The sequence below is a fragment of the Mirounga angustirostris genome, unplaced genomic scaffold (assembly GCF_029215605.1).
Source record: "Mirounga angustirostris isolate CCGP_5_RB_7025 unplaced genomic scaffold, mMirAng1.0.hap1 SCAF_7, whole genome shotgun sequence".
Taxonomy (NCBI): Eukaryota; Metazoa; Chordata; class Mammalia; order Carnivora; family Phocidae; genus Mirounga; species Mirounga angustirostris.
In genome coordinates this window covers 22,389,290-22,411,597 of record NW_026991715.1, presented here as the reverse complement: position 1 = coordinate 22,411,597, position 22,308 = coordinate 22,389,290, and the positions used below count along the sequence as shown (strand labels likewise).

Below are 22,308 nucleotides of genomic sequence, written 5' to 3'. Positions count from 1 at the left end.
TGTGGAAGGTGATTTGAAGTTGCATTCCTAGGAAGCTTTTCCATCACATAAAATGTGAGTTATGCATGTTCCATTAAGGTGTTTACAAGTATACTCAAGATAACTTCTTTAAAAATATTATATCAGCAACTGTTAAGTGGAGTGTACTTTTTTCTCCCCCCAACCCCCGAAAGGGATTAGGTCTTATCATGGTGTATCAACTCAAAAATAATCATAGGTAGTCTATTGACAGTCACAAATTCCCCTCTTTTGCTATCAGCAAATGCTGTAGTGATAAAGTACACATTTGAAAACTCTACTTTCTAGATGCGTCTTCCAACAATATCACAACATCAGTGTGGTTTGTTTAGGGGATACATCCCTGACCTTGGTTTGTCTTGTGTCTTTTTAAAAAAATCACTAAATACATGGTGCGCGTGGATGGTTCAGTTGGTTAAGCATCTGCCTTCCGCTCAGGTCGACATATTGGGGTCCTGGGATTGAGCTCTCTGCTCAGCAGGGAGTTTGCTTCTCCCTCCCACTCTCCTTCTGTGCTTGCTCTCTCTTGCTCTCCCTCAAATAAATAAATAAAATCTTTAAAAAATAAAAGATAAAATAAAATCACTAAATACATATTGAGTATATATAGCAGTAAGCTCTTAGATACTGGTGTCAGACGGGATGAGATGGGGGTCCCATCTCTGCCATTTTCTAGCTCTGAGATTAGGGCAAGTTATTAATTATTTTTTCATCTGCAAAATGGTACCAATAATGATTAAAAGGATGGTTCTCAAGATTAAGCAAGCTAATGAGTATAAAGCTGATGTGAGCAACCCATGTTAGCTTTGAGCATTGCTCTTCTTATTAGGTATCATTTTCTATTCAGAGTACCACCATTCAAGCCCCCACATCTCAGCTCTGGACTACTTAGAGGCCTCCTGCCTTCCCAGCTGGCATTCTGCTCTCACCTACCCCAACCCCTTTCATCTCCTTCCCAAAGATGAGTGATCCTTTGCATATGGAAAGGCCGTCAGTTCAACCCCCTTCCCACATACAAACAAAAACAGAGTACAACAAAAATTCCTCCAGCTGTCCTTAGCACAACACCAGCCTGGCTCCTGCCTACCCTGTGGAGCCTGTTTTCACCTCTCTCCCCACTCCCTCTATGCCTCAGCCACACTAGTTAGTCTTCTGTGCGTTGCTGGTGCCGGGCTCCCTCCAGTCTCTCTTCTGCAGGCCTACAGAGCTCTGTCCCTGTCCGACCCGGCGTTTCACATCCCAACCCAGAAGCTACCTCTTCAGGTAGATCACTTCCGTCTTTTCGTGGGTTCACATTCCTTCCCCTTCAATGCACTTAACTCACTCAACGCACGGCCTACTTAAAGGATAACTTCCTGATGTGTGACTGCCACTTTGGGGACGGTATACAGCTGCCAGTTTCACTCATCATCTTGTTCCCCATAACCTAGCCCAGCCGGGACCCAGGGAACACGGCAGTCAACGTTGAATGAAGGAGTGAATGAAAGCGATGAGTTAGAAGAGCCTGAACTGCACATTTTCAAACGTGGCTCCTTATTAAGTGGTCCCCAAACGGGCCGGTCCCTTTTCTTTTTTTTTTTTAAACATTTGGCCTTGGTTTTTGCGTCTGTCTTTTCCCAAGAAAACAGCCCCGGCGGTGAGACCCCGGGAGGCACCCCAAGCGGCGGCGGGCCGGGGCGGAAGTGCGAGGTACTGGGCGGGCGCCGGGCCGGCTCGGGCGGAAGTGCCGGGCTCCGGGCGGAAGCGGCGACGTAGGCGGCGGGCGGCTCAGGTGGGTGCGGGCGGCCCGGTGGCGGCGGGTGGGAGCCCTGGTCGCCGCCCGGAGCCGCGCGCGGGCGGGAGGCGGGGCTCGCGAACCCTTCGCCGGGCCACACGCTGCCAGTTTCGACTGTCGTTAGAGGGAATTTAATTAAACCGGGAGCCATAAATCCATGAGCCCCCGGGGGGGGATTCTAGGCGTGTGTGTGTCTGCACGTGTGTGTTTGTGTGTGCGCGTGCGGCGAGAGCAATGGCGCTCTGGGAAGTGAACAGAATAACGAGCGGGAAAAGGCAGTTTTTTAAGAGGAAGCAGAGAACAGCTCAGTTTCACGCTTCTTCCAGTTTTTCACAGATGCCCCGTCCCGGGTTTGATTGAATTCTGTGAAGTGGCAATATAATCTCAATTGGCAGCCCGCGGAGATGACTGCCTTTTTAAATAAATATTTTTGAGCAACCATGTTGACCTTTAAGTGGGGGTGAAAAGGTTGGAAACGTGCTGTAGGAAACGTTGGGAGTCCCGGGGCTTTCTGGACCTCCTCTCTGCTCTCCTGGCAAAAGCAGTCCCCTGGATGGTGAACAGTGTGACGACAAATCAGGGACGCTACAGTTCTCAACAAATACTTAGCCTTGTCGGTCACCCCTGATAAATACCAGCTCATACAATATTTAGTAAGTCCAGAGGTAAAGAAGTCCCGGCGAAATTACTAACGGGAATAGGCAAGTGCCTGTTCTAATGCTGTCTTAACAAGGTTTTTGCCAGGATGGTCTTTGTTCTTGTTTCTCAATGTTATTTCATATAGTACTTCATATTGCAGGGCACTTTAAATATATATATTTTTTATATATACACCGTATATATACACACACACACACACACACACACTATATATATATATATTACCAAAAACACACAGTATGGCCCAGCTACACCCCAAGCTATAAGCTCCTCCAGGATAGGAATAGTGTCTAGGACCTGTTATACCCCCAACACTTTCTAGCACATTTCCCAGCATAAGCAGGGCTTCTGTAACTACACATTGCCTTGGTGAAGCAGCCACTGGAACCGTGTCTCAGTGTGCATGGCACTGTACAAGCTGAGGTAGCTATTACAGGCCACAGTCTCCTCATTTAGTAATTATATGAAGAATAGCTTATGAAAATGCATATGAAACTCTCTACCAATATTTGGAGCTGTATACACTGAGATTTGGAACACTTGGGAAAAAAAGGTCTCCCCTGGGAATAATTGAGTGATCATGGTAACATCAGGGTAAGGCAGAACTGTCATGGTTCTGTGTGAAATGTCATAGCGTAATAACCTGGGTCCCGTTCTGCTGAAGAATTGCATGGAACCAGAAAGTTCCGGTTGTGAAAAATTAAGATTGGTGGGGCTGGTGCTTTAGACAGGCAGACTCCCCAAATGTTCTTTCGTCATACTTGCTGTGGTCAGTTGTGGCTGCCTGCTGAGGAAGAATCAATATTTTTTTGTCTCCTTCACTAGAGGAAAATGTGGCTATGTGGTTTTATTTAAATGGATTGATGGCAGGTGAGGTAATAGAAATGAGGATTTTCCAACTCGGGAATTTATTGGACTGTATTTCTATTTTATTCCAGATGCCTGGCTCTGTTGTACTCTTAAGTACCTGGAGGCAATGTGGAGATATGCCTTCAAAATAAGTTATTTTTTTTAAGTTTTTGTATTTCATAACATGTGCATACTCTAGCTGGTTGATGCATTCAGTTACTCTAATGCCGGGTTTGGGGTTTCACACGTAGCAGGACCTTGAGGTAATATGGTACAAGTACTAAGGTTTTTTATGTTCCTTATTTTAAATCTAATTTTGCCACTGCTTTATTCAAGGAGTGTACATCAGGGGAAGCCAGAAGCCAGCTGGGATAGTTCCTGCATGCAGTTTTAATCTTGTTTGCAATTATTTTGAAGGGGAGAAACCATCTGGATCCAGGGATCCAGACAGGTAGCACAGCCTAGGCAGGCTTCCTTCATCCTTCCCCTAGTAGTATCACATGGCAAGTTCAGGGACAAAATCATTTGAGAAAAAATATGCAAAATCAAATGTTTGGTCTAAGTTTCTCATAGATCATTATCCCACATCCCTAACATTCCAGTTACAGTTACAGGAACCTGGAGGCATGGAAACATCACTCTTTTTTATTCTAATCCTTACCAAAGATAAGGCTTCTAGAGATAGAGGCAAAATTCAAAATACCTTCTATTTTAAGAAGATATCCATCCATCTCCCACGATTTCAGAGCATTTCACCATTAGTATCTGGTAACAACCATTTTACTGCTACAGTCTTCACCACTGCAGTATTGTATTGTTTGTAAATTTTTCTTCTGCCCAAGGTGTGAGGTCCTGAAGGGCAGGGAAAGGATCTTAATCACTCTTATATTTCTAATACCTGGCACAGTGCATGTTATAGAAATGAAAAGACAGTGTCCCTGAAGGGCGATTGGATCTATAACATCATTGGGAATGCAAGAGGTAGAGAAAAGGATTATAAAACAATAACCTTTCAAGAGCTTCCTAGATGCAGTTTTAAATACTGCGGCTACTAATGCCTTGATCAACAGCTTGGAGTAGAGAAGTGCACATTTGAGAATCTACAGGCAGTTACCAAACTGCCTTCCAAGGAGATATGACCTGATTAGCTATAGGGCCTTGGTTGTGTTTAACGGAATAAGCAAGCTGAAAGGCTCCACGAGCCCTGTCCCCCTCCATCCAGGCCTGCCATGCTCAACTCCTCACCCGAAGACTTGTTGAGCAAATATTTGAAGACTGTCCTTTTGAAGGTATACCAAATTACGAGTTTACTTAGGTCACTAATATCTTCATTTGGTCCTTCCTTAAGGATAGATAATCTATGTCTGGTCCCTCTTTTAAGGCTAGGTTGCCCAAATAATATTGAAAGAAAGCCACTATCATCTTTTCTACTTTGCTAAAACTTCCCAAGGAGTTCAAAGTTGACAGCTTTTTGTGTTGTAATGGGGCAGGCCTGTGGGATACACTGCTTCCTTCTGTTGCTGGTGGGACTGCAGCAGAAACCAGAATGTTACTTCTGGAAACAAATGAACTTCCTCTCTTTGTTCCTGGACTTTTCCGTATTTCATAACATGTGCATACTCTAGCTGGTTGATGCATTCAGTTACTCTAATGCCGGGTTTGGGGTTTCACACGTGCAATAATAATGAAATCGTGGGGAAATGGCTTCTAGTTTAGTCAGGAGGAAGGACGTGAGATTGAGTTATTTGATTTTTTTTTTTTTTTAACTCTTTACTTTTTAAAACACGTAGTTTTTCCAGTCAGCCAAGAGAAAGGATAGTGTTATCTAATAGAAATTCAGTCAGCTGGGGCAGCCTAGGACGTAAGAGTGGAAAAAAAAAAAGAGATCTAAGTTCAGCCCTATTTCTCCAGGTTCAAAAGTGAAATTAATCTGTATCTTCTTAGATTTAGAAACCAGAACCTCATTCTTAAAATAAAAGAATTCTGCTGTCTGAAGCAGAGGCTTTCCTCACTCTCCATCCTTAAATTAAGCCTTAAACATAATGTGTTATCAGTTGTTTGGTATACTATGAGGATTTGTGTTTTAAAGCTTTCTGAGATTTTTTTTTTTTTTTTTTGAAGACAGGAGGTTGAACATGGAGATCCTTTCTAGTTCTGAAAATTCTGTGTTGGTTTCATTATGTATATAAAATAAGCCATTGTTCAAGGAGAAAATACAGAAAGATGAACCGAAAAATGCAATATGAAAGGTTTTAGGTAAACATTAGTTTATCCATAAAGCAAGGGGATCTTTGAAGTCACCTCCAGTTCCAAAATATTAAGATATCCCATGAAAGATGTTAAGTAACAGAATGGGATCCAGAGGATTGTAGAATCTGACATCACTGAGGGTTGTCGGTGCATGGCTCAAGAGAACATGTTCCCAACGTTCAGATTGAGCAGGCCTAGTATTGTTGGTATCACAAGTCCAAGAAAATGCTCAAATTCAGTAACTCAAAGTTTCCAGAGTCATTTGCTACAAAATGGCTAAAAATGAATGAAACATCTTTCAGGTGTTGTGTGGTCATGAAGATAAATTCGTCTCTTTGGCAAGATGAATTGGAAATGGTGGGGTATTAGTGATGAATGGAAGACCTTGCCTGGGTGGATGGATTTTGAATTGCAAATAGTTGTTTTTGGAAATGGGACTGTGTGCTTTGTAAATAGCAAGGAAACTGGCATTACTAGCTGGGTACAATAAAACTAAGATGTTTTAATGGAAATTGCCTTCTTTCTGGGTCAGCATTAAGTATCAGAGATATCTTCAAAGGGGATGGGTCATTTTGGTTAAGAAGGATAATGTGGAAAGGAGTCAGCATAAGTCCTTATGCACTTTGTTCCCATCCCTTGAACTAGAATGATTTTGCCCTCATCTTAATGCCATCTTTATGGAATGAAGGAATTTTCAAATTGGTTTTTAAACTCTATTAAGCCCTCATGTATGATATAACCCAGCCACATTATTCAGGTTTTCTTGGCTCTCAGGAACAGCTTTGCAGCCATTATGTCCTAATTGTACTGAACACTGTTGCACACTCTGAATCCAGAATATGCCTCTCTGGCTCCAGGCCAGATGCTGAGTCAGTGTCTTTGGGATGAGAGGAGGGGTGCGGTGTGTACTAGCCCTACTGTGTTAACAGAAAGCAGAGTCCAGAATCCCCTCTGAACGCCCGGGGTGCTAGAGGGAATGTATAGTAGGAGTACACTACTGTTTCCGATTAGCATCTTCATTTTCCTTCTCTCAGCTGAATGTTTTTCTGGAAATCCTCCCCTGACATTTTCATGTGTACCAACCCCATTACTGAGCAGACTCTTCTAAAGCAATGATCTGGAAAGTGTGACTGCTAAGGTCCAAAGATTCTAAAACAAACTCTTGTTTACACTAAAGATTCCTCTCCCCTTCCACTTGACATTTGTCAGCTTGGGAGGCAAACACGGGTGCTTGTGGATGTGGAGAAGAATGCAGGGATGATGAGGGTCTGTCATTAAAAATTATTTTTTTAAAATGTGTCAAACAGTAAGAGAAAAAGACATCATTCTTCCCCTTTGGAGGCGCTTTTCCATCTCAGATGTTCAAACATTGCAAGATGAGTGCCTGGCAACGCTGATGTCACCTCCTCTACTGGGTCTTTTCAGATGCCAGGGCTTCCGGTTATGACTGAGGAGCTGGAGAAGCAAATGTGCAGTGAACAAGCACCTTTACACCTCTGTCTGGATCTCTGCGTGAACTTTGGTCCTCTTTAAATGGTTTAGCATTTTAGGTTCCTACAGTTACAAATGACTTCAGATTCTTTGGGGCCTTTCAAAGCCCTGGGTTATTGCCATGACATTTCTTCAGTGTGTGATGCCCCTTCTCCGATAAGCAGGACATTTGACATCAAAGCCTGTGGGCACAGTTTCTCCCTGTCTCTGCAAAATGAGAGAACAGGACAAGGGCTAGCATTTCTGTTGTCCAGTTGATGAAGCTGAAGCTTAAGCAGATGAGGAACTGCCCAGCATTTTAGAATTAACCAGTGGCAGTTGCCTGTCTTTGGGGTTTATATTTATAAAATCCTCACCCAAAAATGCACCCAGGAATTCAAACATGCTGAATTCCAACTGAAACTCTTTGAAGAGTGACTCTGAAACTCTAAATGAGGAATTATCCCATTGGTGCTTAATTCCCCTGGCTGATGACTTAGTGGGAGCTGTGTTTATTTACATTTACATTACATTTATTTTGACCTCTCTACACAAGTTATTCAGAATTATTTTGGAACCAGTTGTCTTGAAAGACAATCAATAAAATCCAACTTTACCATTACCTAGGCAGCTTGTTTGATATACATGGGTTGTTGTCCTCAACTGGTAAAATAGATGAATTTTTTAATCTTTGAAAATATAATGGCAGGTACTGGGAAGGGCAACTGGAAGGAAAGTGGCCTTTGTCCAAAACCTATCAAAGGGAAACCTCGACTCGAAAACTAGATTTCAGTGTCCTGTTCTGTAATTTTCTGAAGCCTGAGGAAGCTAAGCCAATACTGGGTGCCAAGGTATTAGCAGGTCTAGATATCCAGTCTCAACTGGACTTAGTGACATCTTGAGTAGAAGATAAATATGCTGCTTCTTTAATCAGCGATATCCTGTCTTAGAAATTCCTATTTAAGTAATACCCATAGTCTGAAATTTTCAGCTACTTCTGTTTGAAATATTTTTCAGTTTTGCAATTCCCTATTTCTGAGACTGCTATAGTAGAGATTTAAATCTTACTTTTGAGGCCAGTAAAAGCACATTTCAGTCAACAGAATCATCATTATCATTATTTTTTTAAAGATTTACTTATTTATTTGAGCGAGAGAATCTCAAGCAGACTCCCCGCTGAGCAGAGAGCCTGATGCAGGACTCGATCCCATGACCCTGAGATCATGACCAGAGCCGAAATCAAGAGTTGGACATTCAAATGACTGAGCCACTCTGGTGCTCCTTATCATCATAATTATTAATAACAATACCTTACTTTTAGCATTATTTTAGTAATAAAGTTAAGGCTGATTTCTCTATTCTGCTTTGTAACTGATACAGAGATTTTTACATTTATTATCTCTTTTGAAGATACCCAATCAACTTTTGCCTTCACTCTTCCCCAACCCACTACCTCCATCCTCACTAGAAATAACCACTTTTAGTTAAGATGTTATTTTAGGTAAGAACCAGACAGGTAGTTCACTTTAGGGGTAGGCCTCGGTTAGAAGATTTCATTGTTTTCAAGCAACCTCAGACCCATCCCATCTGATTTGTGGTAGATTCTTCGACCAGCCCCGTTCCCATTCTGGAAGCATTTTCTCCCCTTGGCTTCTGTGATGACATACCTTCCTCGTTTCCATTGTACCTCACCATCCTTTCCTTCTGCCCCCTTTGCTGGCTCCTCTCTACAGAAGTTCTAAATGTTGGATTGCCTCAGAGATCTGTTCTGGGCCCTTTTCTTTTTCTGTATTATTTACATTATCTCATCTGGTTTCATAGCTGTAAATACAGTCCCTAAACTGATGGAGTCTCAAATTGTTATCTTCAGCCCTAGCTCCTCTCCTAAATACCAAACCTGTATATGCCACTCTGTCCATGAGCTCCAACTTGTTCCTAACCGGTCCCTCACACTCTTCAATCTATTCCTGCTTCAGTTGTCCTCATTTTAGTAAATGGCACTGCCACCCACCAGAGGCTCAAGGCCAAAACTGGAATTGTCTTCACTGCATCTTCAATTCCTCATATCCAGTTCATGGCCAAGTTCTGTTGGCCCCGTTTCTGTCCTTGTCCACAGCACCATCCTTTCTTACCTTGACTACTGCAGTGGCCCCCTAACGGGGTCCCTGCCCCCCACACCCGCAATCCATTCTTTATACAGCAGCTAAAGTAGTCTTTTAGAATATATATGAGATCATATCACTTCCTTCTTCTAAATCTAATTGTCATTAAAACCTCAACATGGCCTGTGAAGACTTACGTGATGTGACCCCCACAGACGATTGCTGAGCCCTGTCACCGGCCACTGTTCCCCTTGTTGACTGTGCTCCAGCCACATGATCCTATTTGTTTCTTCCAGCAAGTTCAGGTTATCCTCACCTTAAAGCCTTTGCATTTACTATTCCTCTCTCCAAAATGTTCCTACCTCAGATTTTTGCACCTTCTCAGCCTTTAGTCTCAGCCTTAACTTTATTACTACACCTGCTCAGAGTACTTATTTCAAGGACCTGCCTCAGTCACCATCACACCACCTTGTCTTACTCCCTCTCCTCTACTTGTCACTCTCTGACATTGTTTGACTTAATGTCACTGGAATATGGACCCCAGGAGGGCAGGTACCTTGCTTTCCTGGTCACCACTGCACCCCGCACCTATAAGAGCCCCTAACACATGGAAAACATCAGATAATTGTGGAATAAATGGATGACTCTCCTCCCACACCTAGGCTGTTCTAAATGACCTCTAATTCTTTCCCACGTTCCATTCTCCTTTCCTCTGACGTCCATCCTGCATGCTGCTGCTAGATCAGTCTTCCAAAACATCGCTTTTATCACAACACTCTCTTGTTCAAAACCCTTCAGTGCCTCCCATCAGACAGACCACGGTGCTCCTACTTCAACACCTTTGTGTCTCACGCCAGCTTTGGAATGTTTCCCCTTTTTTGGACATACCCAAATCCTAGATGATTTGGGATCCTACTCTTGTGAAACCACCTCTGATCTCAGCCCATAGTATTCTTCTCTTCCTTTCTCTTACAGCATTTAAAGGTGCCCATTGGATGTCCTGGTTGCAATCCCTCCAGTATTTATATTGTTTCAGTTAAGAATTTAACTCCCTTCTCCTGAATCCACTGAAGTATATCCCTCTATTATTCCTGTTGCTTGCATCTAGTATGTGGAGGTGACTTCTCCATGTGAGAGTTTTATTTGGAGGGAAAAAAATGGGCTAAACACCAAAGAGGATGAAGAAAAAAAAATGGCTTAATTTTACTGAGAATTTGAAGGAGGTGGGATACAGAGACAGAACACACATGTTAAATGGTAGATTTGAATAACTTCAGTGAAATTATAATCTTAGTGTATTGGCAAGGCCCACCCTTCAAACAATTAAAGAACTTAACAGAACGGTGTTGAATGCAAATTAACGTAGCACCATTGAGTATAGACAGTGGAATAGAGACATCCAGATACTGGGAAATCCCACTGTCATGGTACTAATTTGAAGGGAAAGAAAATGGGGTTTTGTTCCTAGGCACTCATGTGACCAGTCATTCCTTTCTGGGACTGATTTTCTACTGCCTTCTCTGGCCCCCTGTATGGTGAGCCTGTTGGCATTGAAATCCGGAAATAGAAGCTACAGGGAGTGAGGTGGATGTGTGGTATGAGAAGCTGCTTCTTGCTCCGCAGGTCTGGGGCATGATGTAGGGCTACTCATGGTTTCATGTGTTATGTGGGATCAAATCAGCAGTCCAGCTCCGTGGTCAGAATGAAGCTATGGTGATTGTCTCACAATATATATAAATATCGAATCATTATGTTTGTACACCTGAAACTAATTAAAATGTTATGTTAATTATACCTCAATTTAAATAAAGAAGAAAAGAATGAAGCTGAGCATGACACCATGTACAAGTGGGCCTACAGGTGGGTGGTTAGCTTGGATCTTTGTTGCAACATCTCGTCTCGGCTGGCTCCACCTCTCAGGCAGTTAGTTCCCCTGGCCTGGTCCTCTGGCTGCTGAGGCTGCGGAGCTGGAAAAGCACCCGCGATCCCACCCATGCCAGTGAGTGAGGGTCCCACTCCCCATTTCTATTCTGTAGCCTCATTCTTGCCCTGCTTAGCTCTTTGGAGTTGACACCTTATAGTATCTGCTTCATTTTCAGCTTTGGTGATGTCCCTTTATGCTGCTTCTCCTTGTCACCCAAATCCCAGGCTAGGCTCCCACTTGTTTGGGAGAGGTGGAGGTTTGGACACAGAGGGGCACCGGGGAGGAGCATGTGTCCCTGTTTCCCTGCATTAAGTCGAGCCCAGTGACCCAGACAAGTCTGCTAAGAGCAACCTCATCTCATTACATAAACTTTCAGTAATCTAAAATGATGGGCTTTTGTTCCCAGTAGAGGTGTGGGGTGTGTGTGTGTGTGTGTGTGTGTGTGCGCGCATGCGTGCGCACACATGAGTGTTTCTAGTCACTTGGGTAAAAAAAGGAACATTAACTTAGATGGTAATGAATGTGAAATGAGGGCTTAACATCTCACATGGCACAAATGACTAAACAGAAGCCCTGAGCCTCCTCATGGAACACACGTTCAGCTAGAGCTACTGTAATAGTGTTTGGTTAATGTCAGCTCAGCATTAAATTTACATTATACTCTTGTGAAGAAGCTCCAACATTACCTGTTAATAACCAAGGCAGTACCTGGGCTTATACAGACGTCTTCATTTTGCACATGAACTAACACTGCAGCTTGCTGATGAGGGATCATGTGAGTTTGGAGATTCTGCGTGCCAAAGGATTTTTGTATGAATAAAAATTCTGGTCAGTGAAGGTCAGTTTCTCTGCTCAGGCGAGAACAATGTTGTTTCCCTTCTAATCAGACACACACAGTGTTTGAAGAATCCAGGGGCCCTACCTAAGTGATATGCAGCCCTAGTCTGAGCAGCTCCTCATGCAAGAAATGAATAATCCTTAATAAAGGCTCAAACGACCCTGGCTTCTTTCTGTACTGTAATCAGTTGCTTTAATGGTATGCCCTTGAGTGCCTCACAGGGAAAATGCTATAAAGTTAAGTTATCTTCCGTATCTTGCTTCAAGGAGGGCTGAGTGGGTCCAGTCAGTCCTCCCCCATGTTGTATTTGATTCTGCCGTAAAGACCACTGGAGTCAGCCTCAGTCTGTTGAACGGCCAGCGTTCCCTCTCTCTGTCAGGCTGATCCACGCCTCTGAGCAGCAGTGGGCCTGAAACAGCAGGAGTCACCATCTTTATTGTCAGGCTGTGGAACTTGTTTTAGGCACATTCTAAATCCAGTCTTACGCCTTTTACTTTTTCTTTTTTTGTTTTCCTGTGACAAAGGTGACCCAATCGTGCTTCTTTGATATTATGAACACAGCTCTTTCTGCTCATATCACAGAGGCATGTGACAAAATACAAAGGATAAAATTGTGTCTGTGCGTAGTAAGGACACAGGTCCCATGACTAAATTCAATGACATAATCAAAAAGGTGGTGTCCTCTCCCAAGTCATGAGCTCACAGGCGGAAACCACCTTTCAGAGTATTTTTTTTTTATAATGCTGAGATACTGCTCAAAAAATAATAGAACTAATGAAAATGTCACATTGACAGGGTAGCCTGTTATTAAGATTTTACTTCAAGAAGGCACGATTCAGTGAGTGTGACATTGACAGCAATAGTGTTAGGGTTTACAGAGTTAATAAAATATTCCAAGAAGAGTATGATACAGTTGCAGTGGGAGTGTATTATTTTCATTTATTTCTAGAACTAAGTGGACTCCAGTGTTCAGGATTTTAGCCTTCAGATGTTATTTCTGCCTAGAAGAGGTATAGGGAGCTTTTTAAATATCATACTCTAATATAATATTCTAATACGATGCTTCTAAGAAAGAAGTTCATTTAACAGTGTGGTAAAATGCATGTGCCTTAGGACATTTGGAAAATATGCAGGTAGTAAAACTGCATAATGCTAATGCATTTCTCCATAAACAAATGTGCCATGTTTAAGTGATTAAATACATGGGAAAAGGTAGAAGTGGAGACTAACAGTGGAAAGAGAACTAATTTTAAACAGAATGGTTGCAGCATCACTGAAGACTCAGCTCTCCGGGTTAGATGAACAAATATTCCAGCAAATCTGGAATGAATAGCAACTCTGTTTACTATGACAGGTTTTATTTGTCTTGGGTGCAACCAAGACCACATGCTGTGTTTTGTCATGTTGGAAATACTGAAGCAGATTTCCTTTGTGAATGTGAATTTTTTTTTTAAAGCCTTAACACCCCAGTCTCAACTCAGCTAGGTAAAAGCAGTAAGTTCTCCTTTCCTTACCAGCCAGACATCAATAAACCTTAAATCCCTCCACCAAAAGCATGTAGCTGCGGTTCACTATCCTGGTGGTTGTCTTAGGTCACTGCCATAAATGGCCCAACCCTTCTCATTTCCAAGAACTATCTTTCTGTCTTTAACGAAACTAATCTTTTTGTTTGCTTTCTCTCATATAGTACAGCTCCTTTAATTCTATTCCCTAGGAAGATGTGCCACTGTGGTTATAGGGCTTTCCCAAAACCAAGGATGCAGAAATTTTTACCTAGTGTAAAAATGGCTAATATTCTACCTTCCCCCCTCATTTATATCCTGGGTAGACAAAGCCATGCTTAGAAGCTGTTGTCTCCGACCACATTCACCTATTGGAGTTGCTGATTCGGCTCAATTTATGGAAAATGTGTATACCAGGGCTTAACACTTAGTTGAGAGTAGCACAGCATACTGTGAAATTGTTTAGATCCACTTTCCATCTTGGAATAATGGTGGGTAGCAGATCCTTGCAAAGTGCTCATCACATTCCCTTTTTATGCGTTATCGAGATCATTTAGTTAGCAGGGAGATCCAGGGAGAAGTGGAAGTCTACGAGTTTAAGAGTGAAGGAAAGATTATTGTTTTCACAGATCAGAATCCAATCTTTTTGTCCTGTGGTCTTTACACTAGTTTGACAGGGGTTGGTATTTTTCTCTAAAATCATATCATTCTGTTTGAAATGAGTTTAAGGCTAATCTTACCCTAAGAAGCCTAGTCAGAACTAGAGGTTAGCACATAATTAATATAGTCATGCTCTGTGGAGCAGAACAGGCAGAGATCAGAGCTGGTAGTGAAGGGGTTGGGACCAGCTGTAGGGCCCTGGCCCACAGTCTTATGGGCACCCTGAAGAATACTAACCTTTAGTCATGACGAGCTCTGCTCAGTTAGTGACCACTGTGCACAATGAGTGATCAGGGTTAGAGGTGAGACTAAAAAGGTGGAGAAAGGTTCACTCCAATACTTTAAATATTCGAATATCTGGATACCTGCTATGTGCCAACTTAATTATAGATGCTCAGGGACACTGGGGCAAACAAGTACCTGCCTCTATAGAAATCACATTGTAGTAGAGGGGGATAGAGGTAAAGAAATCATTTTAGCAGTAAAAGATAAAAGAAAACTGTTGCAAGGCCTAAGGATCCTGGAGCGTGGTGGGCTGGCCAACCTTGGTGAGGTAGTCACTAAGGCATGACCCAGGCCAAATGAGGAGAAGCTACTTAGGAGCTTTTCATGCGGAAGGACAGCAAGTACAGAGATCCTGATAAAGAAATTATCTTTAGGTATTCAAGGAACAGAAAGGGAATCTTTATGGCTGCAGCTTGCCAAGATAAGGGAGGGGAAAGTGAGATGAAGTTGGAGAGAGAAAGTACAGCAAAGTTAAGAAATGAAGATCCCAAGAATGAATTCATTTTGAGAATATTGATAAATGATAAAGTCAACGGTGCATATGTGTTTTAAAAATGAAATTATCATATCTGTAGTTTTAAGGACAAAGCTGGAGGCTCAGTAGAATAAGTAGGAATAAGTAGGCTGTCTTATATCGAGCAAAGAAGCAAGATGAGGGAGCTTCAAAGCCTAGTGTTTGACATGCTGCTATTACCAAGCTGTTCGTATTGGAGTATCTCCAGTAGTAACAGTAGTACATTTGTGTATGTTTTTTAAAATGATGGCAATCTCCTTTTAAAATACTGAAGAAGTTGAGTAGATTTTTGCTTTTGACAAGTCAACTCGACCTAATTCTCCCCTATAGTTCCTCTTAGCACAGCTCTGTTTCCCCATCTTTTGCAGCAGAGTGGGGCATGGATCTCTTAAGTGACAGCCTTAACCTTCAGCTGGGGACTTGTGCTCCTTACTTACTGTTCCTTTACCCTGACGGTGGCTGTGTGTTGTTGAATGCTTGCCAATAAGATAAGCTATCTCTGCAAATAAGAACCATCTCAGGAAACCTCCCCACCCCCCATTTTAGGGAATCATCAGGATGCTGGCACAATCTGCAGGTGAAACTTAACTTTGTATTCAAATTAACAAACCCATGCAGTTTGCTTGCAGAAACCAAGTGATTAGGCACACAGCTCATCCATAAATATGGATATTTTCCCATTCTAAATTCTGTTTTGTTTGGAATACAGTGAATGTTGAGGCATTATGGAGACTTGCCAAACATCTGGGCCTCTCTGACACTCCTGGAGTCCAAGAAGTAGTTCTCAGGTCTTCAAATTCCATCACAGGCTTGCAGCTTACTGTTCATATTATAAACAGCAAAATCTAGGGCACATAAGTTTACTGGTCTATTTTTCTTTTGGCAGAATTAAGATGCCCTGGTTTCAAGGAAATAGCGTGCAACTTGCCAAATACTCCCTTCAACTCCTCCTGAGAAATCTCTCCGCCTCTAAGACCGTTCTGCCTGTGCTGACCTTATTTACAAAGGTACAGAGTGAAAAAGTAAAATTACTACTTCAGAAACAAAAGGTGTTAAATTGTTGGATGAAGAAAGTTGTACGTTTAAGACGGGTGGCGACGGGGGGCGGGGGGGGAACGTTGAAAGGAAAGCAATGGAATAAACTGTCCTTAGACCTGTCCCTCCACTTTTCAGTTGCAGTTACAACGGTTACTAACTCTGGTTTCTAGCCACGTGCCTCGTTGGCTCACACGTTTCAGTGGGTAAACTAATATATTTAATAGTCTCCTGATCCCTGCACTGGAAGGAAGAACTATCAGAAGAGAGATGATGTTTATAAATACATCACTTAGAAATACAGTTAATTCTTGTGATGGGTATGTTCCATAAAGTCACCACAAACACTGAATTAGTGAATATTAAAACAGTGCTCCCAGGGGAGGTATAGGGTTAGATTCCAGTGAGCTGCTGGTCACAACATTTTTGTCAGCTGATCAATACATAGCCTTGTTTGGCATATGTTTCTGTTTAAAGACACTTTATTTAATATATATTGTTGATTCATTAACATCGAATTCATGGCCAACAGTGCCATATCTCATGCCTGAACAAAGTTTATCTAACACAGTATTTTCTCCATGAGGCATATCACAGCCTCCTTACGCTTGGAAACACTACACAACACTTCAGCACTCTGCTTGGGGACCATTCTAAATAGCAAAGTCAACAAAAGTCACAAAAATGCAAAAAGCATGGCACCCAGTAGATCATGAAAAGGACACTTGTTGACAGTGCGAGACCTGAAACAATAAGGTGGATCATTGTCTTATTTGACCTCTGCTGGGAATGTGCACTTAGGGTGACTTGGATTTTTCACTGCTCTGTGCATGTCCTCAAATGTCCGTAGATGACCACAAAAGTGCCATAGATACTGATTTTGGGGTTACACATAGATCTTAGTGACTGGCAAATTTGCAAATATGAAAGCCACAAATAACAAGGATTGACAAGTACAACTGTCCTTGTTTTCTTATCCCTAACACGAGTTTTAAGCCATAGCTGTTTAAAATTTTTAAGAGCTTTCCCCCCCTGAAATTTGTAATATAAATATCACCGATTTCCTTTTGCTACTTAACATTACTTTGTGTGATATATAATCAAAAAAAGAAATAAAGCACAGGGTAATAGACTTAACCTTAGTGAATAATACTCCCAATTCAAGCAAAAAAAGTTGTCTTGTTTAATGTTTTTCAGATTGCAGGCATTTTAGCAATCTGAAAATATCTGATGGGTGTCTAATAACAAAGTTTAAAATAGTTTTTTAAAATTGAATTTCTTCTTGAGAATAAACTGCTTTTCATATCCATAAATATATATTGCATTGTTGGAAATTATGGAATAAAAAGAATTCATCATCTGTGTCTACATGAGAAATGCATATGAGAATTAGCCACAAAAATAAAATAATCCCTTAAGGTTAGTGGTACTCACTCAGCCTAACTATTCTGCATTATTTTTCAGTTTGAACGACAGCCAGTTAGCTGAAGACCTCTGCAAAAAAAAAAAAAAAAAAGCCACACTAATCTTCCTAGCTTAAAATTTGTATTGAACCCTTGATTTGTGTCATTAGGCATATAATAAGATTGGCCAATCCCTGAGCCAAGAGGGATACAGTGCACCTGACTGCCTCAGCCTAAGTCAAGTGTTCTACCCTTTTTGTTCAGGGCTGTAGTCAGCCACATGCTGAGAGTAGTTCCTCTGAGGCAAAATCCACAGCCTTCCTGCTACCAGAAAGGGGAGTGGGCTGGCCAACCCAACAAATGTCCATTCCATTCTAGGGATAGAGTAAGTACGTGGTCTGCTGGTGCCGTGGAAAATCCTAGAGAAGGAGGTTTGAATGGCCCAGACCACGGGGTCTTACCCTTTTACAGTTCATAGGCCTCTTTAACACTTGATAAACCTTTTCTAATAAAAATACATATACACAGGATAATTTGCACCAACGTCCATGATTACAAAAACAAAACAGAAAACTTGATCTAGGTTCAACTGAAGTTTTTTACCATGAAAGCAAAATGTTGGTACATTTGGTACTTTTAGCTTGTTCTTGTTTGAACAGCTTTTGCTTTTAAAATCTTCTGTTGACTTTTTGAAACTTTCTTAGAAAATTTCAACGTGATTATCTTAAAACATCACAGACTATCCATAATCTGTTTCTTGATGAGGCTCGTAATAAATGATGAGCCTAATTCTCTGAACCAGGAAGTTAGGGCCAGAAAGACCCTAATGAAGAAAAACTGCCTTTTGATGATCTGGGTCCTTATTTCAAAACAAGCTGGGAGTTAAACTGGAGGAGGGGCCTTTCTTTTACATAACAGCTCACCTCTTCCTGTCATGTTAAAAAGCAGGTTTTTCTATAAGCATCAGTAATGGCGAGTCTATTTTGAGCTCATGCAAGAGAACCTACAGCTAGTAGCTGTTCCTAGAGTCTAGGGCTGAGAAGAGTTTAAAATCTGCCAAAGATCCATAGCATTCTCAAAAGACTTCTCCACTAGACAGTTAAAGAAGATAAACAACCGGCACTAAAACTTGCTTGTTCCTCGGGTGGAGAATTAACCTGGGAAGCCTACTGCTGACACTTGCAATGAGAAAACAGGCAGACCATTAAAGAGTTGGTACAGTCATCACCCGAAGTAAATAGGGATTTCTTCCTTTTTGATGGTGGGGCAATCACTATCTAACTTCATCTCAATGAGTTTATTCCTGTGGACTGATGAGGAAAAACAGGCAGGCAAAGCCCAGTGCCTCCACTTCAAAACAGACTTTAAGCTGTTCTGGTGATGTCAGCCAGGCCAGAAACGTGTTCCTGACACAGGAAGGACAAAGCCCTGAGACTATAAATCAATGAAAATTATCCTCCCTGATATCAATTAGATAGAGTCAGTGACAAAAAATGTAAGCATCTAAATGTAGTGTATGTGTATGTATCGATGTGTGCATGTATGTAATACATTTAGACGTATGTGCATGTATATGTGATAGGTACATACATGTATATAATGTATACACACATACGTGTGTAACAAGGGTAAGCATCTAAATTTATTATATGTGTGTATACGTATATCTATAAATAGATTTATGGTGAAAAATCAAAACAAAACAACTAAAAAATGCTGACAGCCCATTTACCATGAAACACTAGCTATTTATAAGATTCTATGGCAATGTTTTGCTTTGGAAATAAAACAGTATAATTAAACTGGTAAAAAAAAAAAACAAGTCCTTTAAAATAAGTATAATCTGCTTCTTGTGGTTTTTGTCAGGCTGCGTGCCATTCCTTGAATTTAATGGCTTTATTTTTTCCTTCCCGTAGGATCCATGCCCCCTTTGTGATGAAGCCAAGGAAATACTGGAGCCTTACAAAAACAGGGTAATACAGGCTCCCCACTCTCCCTGAAAGTAGAGCGTTCCTATCCAACCTTCATATGCCCAAGTGGAGTGAAGCAAAGAAGCAAGTAACATTCGTTTACGGAGAATTTTTTTATCATTCCCAGACCCAAAAAAATAACCTCTCTCAGGCTTTTCTGATACTTTAGGACACCTCTTGCTGCCGGAGGCACAGAATAGACCGAGACAAAGCACAGATGCTCACGCAGTTCAAAGCTCTAAGGCCTTGGTATTGAGATGCTGCAGGCAGGCTCCCAGGGAAGGAGCGTGGCGGTGCCACTCTTGCTGCTCAGGGGAGGCACTGCCTCTAGAATGGCAAAACAAACACCGAATGCTATTTTCACAAAAGCAAAAGTCCTTCTCAGGTTTTCTTTCAGTTAGCGAAACAGGTACTAATGTAGGTCTTTCGTAACAGCTACGTGGCCTGATGCAAACTTTCGAAAAGCAGGGGAAACCTGCATAATGCAATGTGGCTTTATGTATATGGAATGGATAGCATATGTGGTATAGATTATCTGCCTGGATCCTTTCTTTGGAAAGAGATTAAATGATTTTTCATTTAAGTTTTCTTTCTGTTCTTCAGAGAGAGATTTCAGTGCTAATTTCCACAAAACTCATTACCCCTAAGTGTTTTTCTCTGAGCAGTACTGGTTTTCTTACTCTGACTCTTAATATGAATCAAAGCTAACTAGCAGGTGCAATGTTCATGCTTTCTTTAAACTTGTGTCCCCATTCATTTTATCTTACTCTATCATTTCCATGGAAGTGTTTTCCAGTAGCGAACCATGACGCCTTTCCCATCCTCACATGCAAAGCACATCTGTCCTGATCCTCAGCTTCCCGGTTGGGACATATTTTATTTCACCGGGAATGGAGTAGTGACCCGACACTGAATGTAATAGGTGTGACAGCAAAATAGCAAAACCGAGAGTTAAGGAATATAATGAAATCAAGTTGTGGAAATCGGGGACGTGAGATCACTGGGGACCTCAGACAGGCAGACAGCAGCAAAAACCCTCAGCATGAGAGCTAGTCTGGGCATCCGGTTAGCATCGTGGCTGTTGTATCATTCCGTGCTCTCTTAAGTACAGAGCTTCAGTCTGTCTCTGTTTCAGTTTATTTTACAGGAGGTGGACATCACACTTCCAGAAAACTCTGCTTGGTATGAAAGGTATAAATTTGACATCCCCGTCTTCCATTTAAATGGCCAGTTTCTGATGATGCATCGAGTAGACATCCCAAAACTTGAAAAGCAGCTCCAGAAACTTGAGCAGCAAGGTGCTGGAAGCTGGAGGACAACTTCATGATCCTCCACCCACTCTTGTCCAGACGGCGTCTTCCTAAGGACATGACCATGGCCTTTCCCGGCCTTAACAGACGTTCTGAACTAGGTGGTGCCCAATATATGGTGACATTATTCTTCTGACTGATGGAAGTATGGGAACAGTGTGGGAACTGTTTACCTGCTGGCATTTTATAAAATGAGAGGAGCATATTGGCAGCAAGGGGATAATGGAGGATGGGAGAAATCCATTTGTTTTATTTATTTTCCCTTTTGTATTAATATGGAAGCCCTTTCACATTCACTGGACAGTGCAGTTTATAGGAAGAAGGTTCTGCATCCCTGCTGCTGCCCTAAGGGCTTAACTTTTTAATGAAAGAATAAATGCTCTTCCACTCAGTAGATAAAGTGAAATGTGAATTGTTAATAACTGCACAGTCAATAAAGGGGTGTTTTAACAAATACATCTGCATGAAGCCTATTTCAGTGGGATTTAATAATACCTGTTTAAAATTAGAATTAAGGTGGGGGGGGAGAAGAGAATAATTATCCTAGTCAAAAAGGCTTCATTTGAGAAAAACAAAAGATTTAAACCTCCAAAATGTGTATAAGAATCTCAAAATGCTTCACACATAGTGAATTGATTCATAATATTTGAGGGCTGCCTTTGATAGTTATTCACTTGTCATCAATTGAGTTAATTCAAATTGTAAAACAGTATCAGGTTTTAATATCTTGGAGAAAATTCACTTCTGAACATAACTGGACAGATACGTCATCTAAAGATAATACTCTTCACCATTTTATATAAAGTGTTAAAAATGTAATTGTGTATCCCTATTTATATTTAGTTAAGTTCAACCAATATAGCAATAGATTCATTTAAACACAGAATTGCCTTTTCCTCTTAAAATCACATCACTGTAATTTCATCTATAATGAAATTCTTTTGTGAACTATTTTAATGAATTTGGATATTGTGAGTCACTTGGCTAGATTTTAATTTGAGCAATATGATTTAGTCTTAGAAATTCTAGAATATTAGAACTGGCTAACTTTATACATTGTGTAGTCCTACCCTCTCATTTTATACAGGATGAGAAATCTGACATTCAGAGAGTTTCAGGGACTTGGCCTAAGGTAATACAGTCAGTCATCTGTCAGACCAGGTCTTGCCACCCACCCTGCATTTCCAGTACTACCTGGGCTCACGGTAGGGATATTATTGTGTTATCTCACACACAACATCTTCAAACATTCTGGACTCAACCCAAATTTGGGAACAACTTAAAAAGCATTCCAAAGGGACAAGAGGAAAAAAAATCTTATAATCGAATAGCAGTGTTTATAATTTACATATTTCTGGAACACATCTTATTTGATATTATTCATTTAGCCCTGTGGCAGGCAATATTCTAGGATGACCCTAATGAACCCTCACCCTTGTCTAACTCCTTTGAGTGTGGGTGGAACTCACTGAATATGATGAAATATCACTGCTGTGGTTATGATACATCAAATGGCAAAAGCAAGATTATCCTGGTTGAGCCTGATCTAGTCAGGTGAGCCCTCTAAAAGCAGAGAGTTCTCTCTGGCTGGTTGCAGAAGAAATCAGAGAGATGTGCTCCAGCCAGCCTGGAAGGAAGCAAACATCAATGTGGTAAACTTCCTACTGGGGCCAAATGGCAAGAAACTGGGTGGCTGCTAGGAACTGAGAGTAGTTATTGGCCAGTAGCTGGCAGGCAAATGGGG

General features: G+C 41.4%; 2 protein-coding genes across 5 annotated transcripts in view; one reads left to right on the top strand and one right to left on the bottom strand.

Moving 5' to 3' along the window:
* The window catches only part of MEGF10 (multiple EGF like domains 10), a 358,960-nt gene that overhangs the window by 316,083 nt on the left and 20,569 nt on the right, over positions 1-22,308 (bottom strand). The gene's annotated exons all lie outside the window — the stretch shown is intronic.
* CUNH5orf63 (chromosome unknown C5orf63 homolog) lies at positions 1,659-21,020 on the top strand. Of its 3 annotated transcripts, none has more exons than XM_064595849.1 (4): positions 1,659-1,789; positions 15,733-15,853; positions 19,201-19,257; positions 20,402-21,020. In XM_064595849.1, the coding sequence occupies exons 2-4, from the start codon at positions 15,740-15,742 to the stop codon at positions 20,579-20,581; spliced, it is 351 nt and encodes a 116-aa protein (XP_064451919.1). In that variant the 5' UTR covers positions 1,659-1,789; positions 15,733-15,739; the 3' UTR covers positions 20,582-21,020. The 3 variants fall into 3 exon arrangements, with proteins under 3 accessions (XP_064451919.1, XP_045747998.1, XP_064451918.1); XM_045892042.3 differs by having other exon boundaries at positions 20,390-21,020; XM_064595848.1 differs by having other exon boundaries at positions 1,674-1,707; positions 20,390-21,020.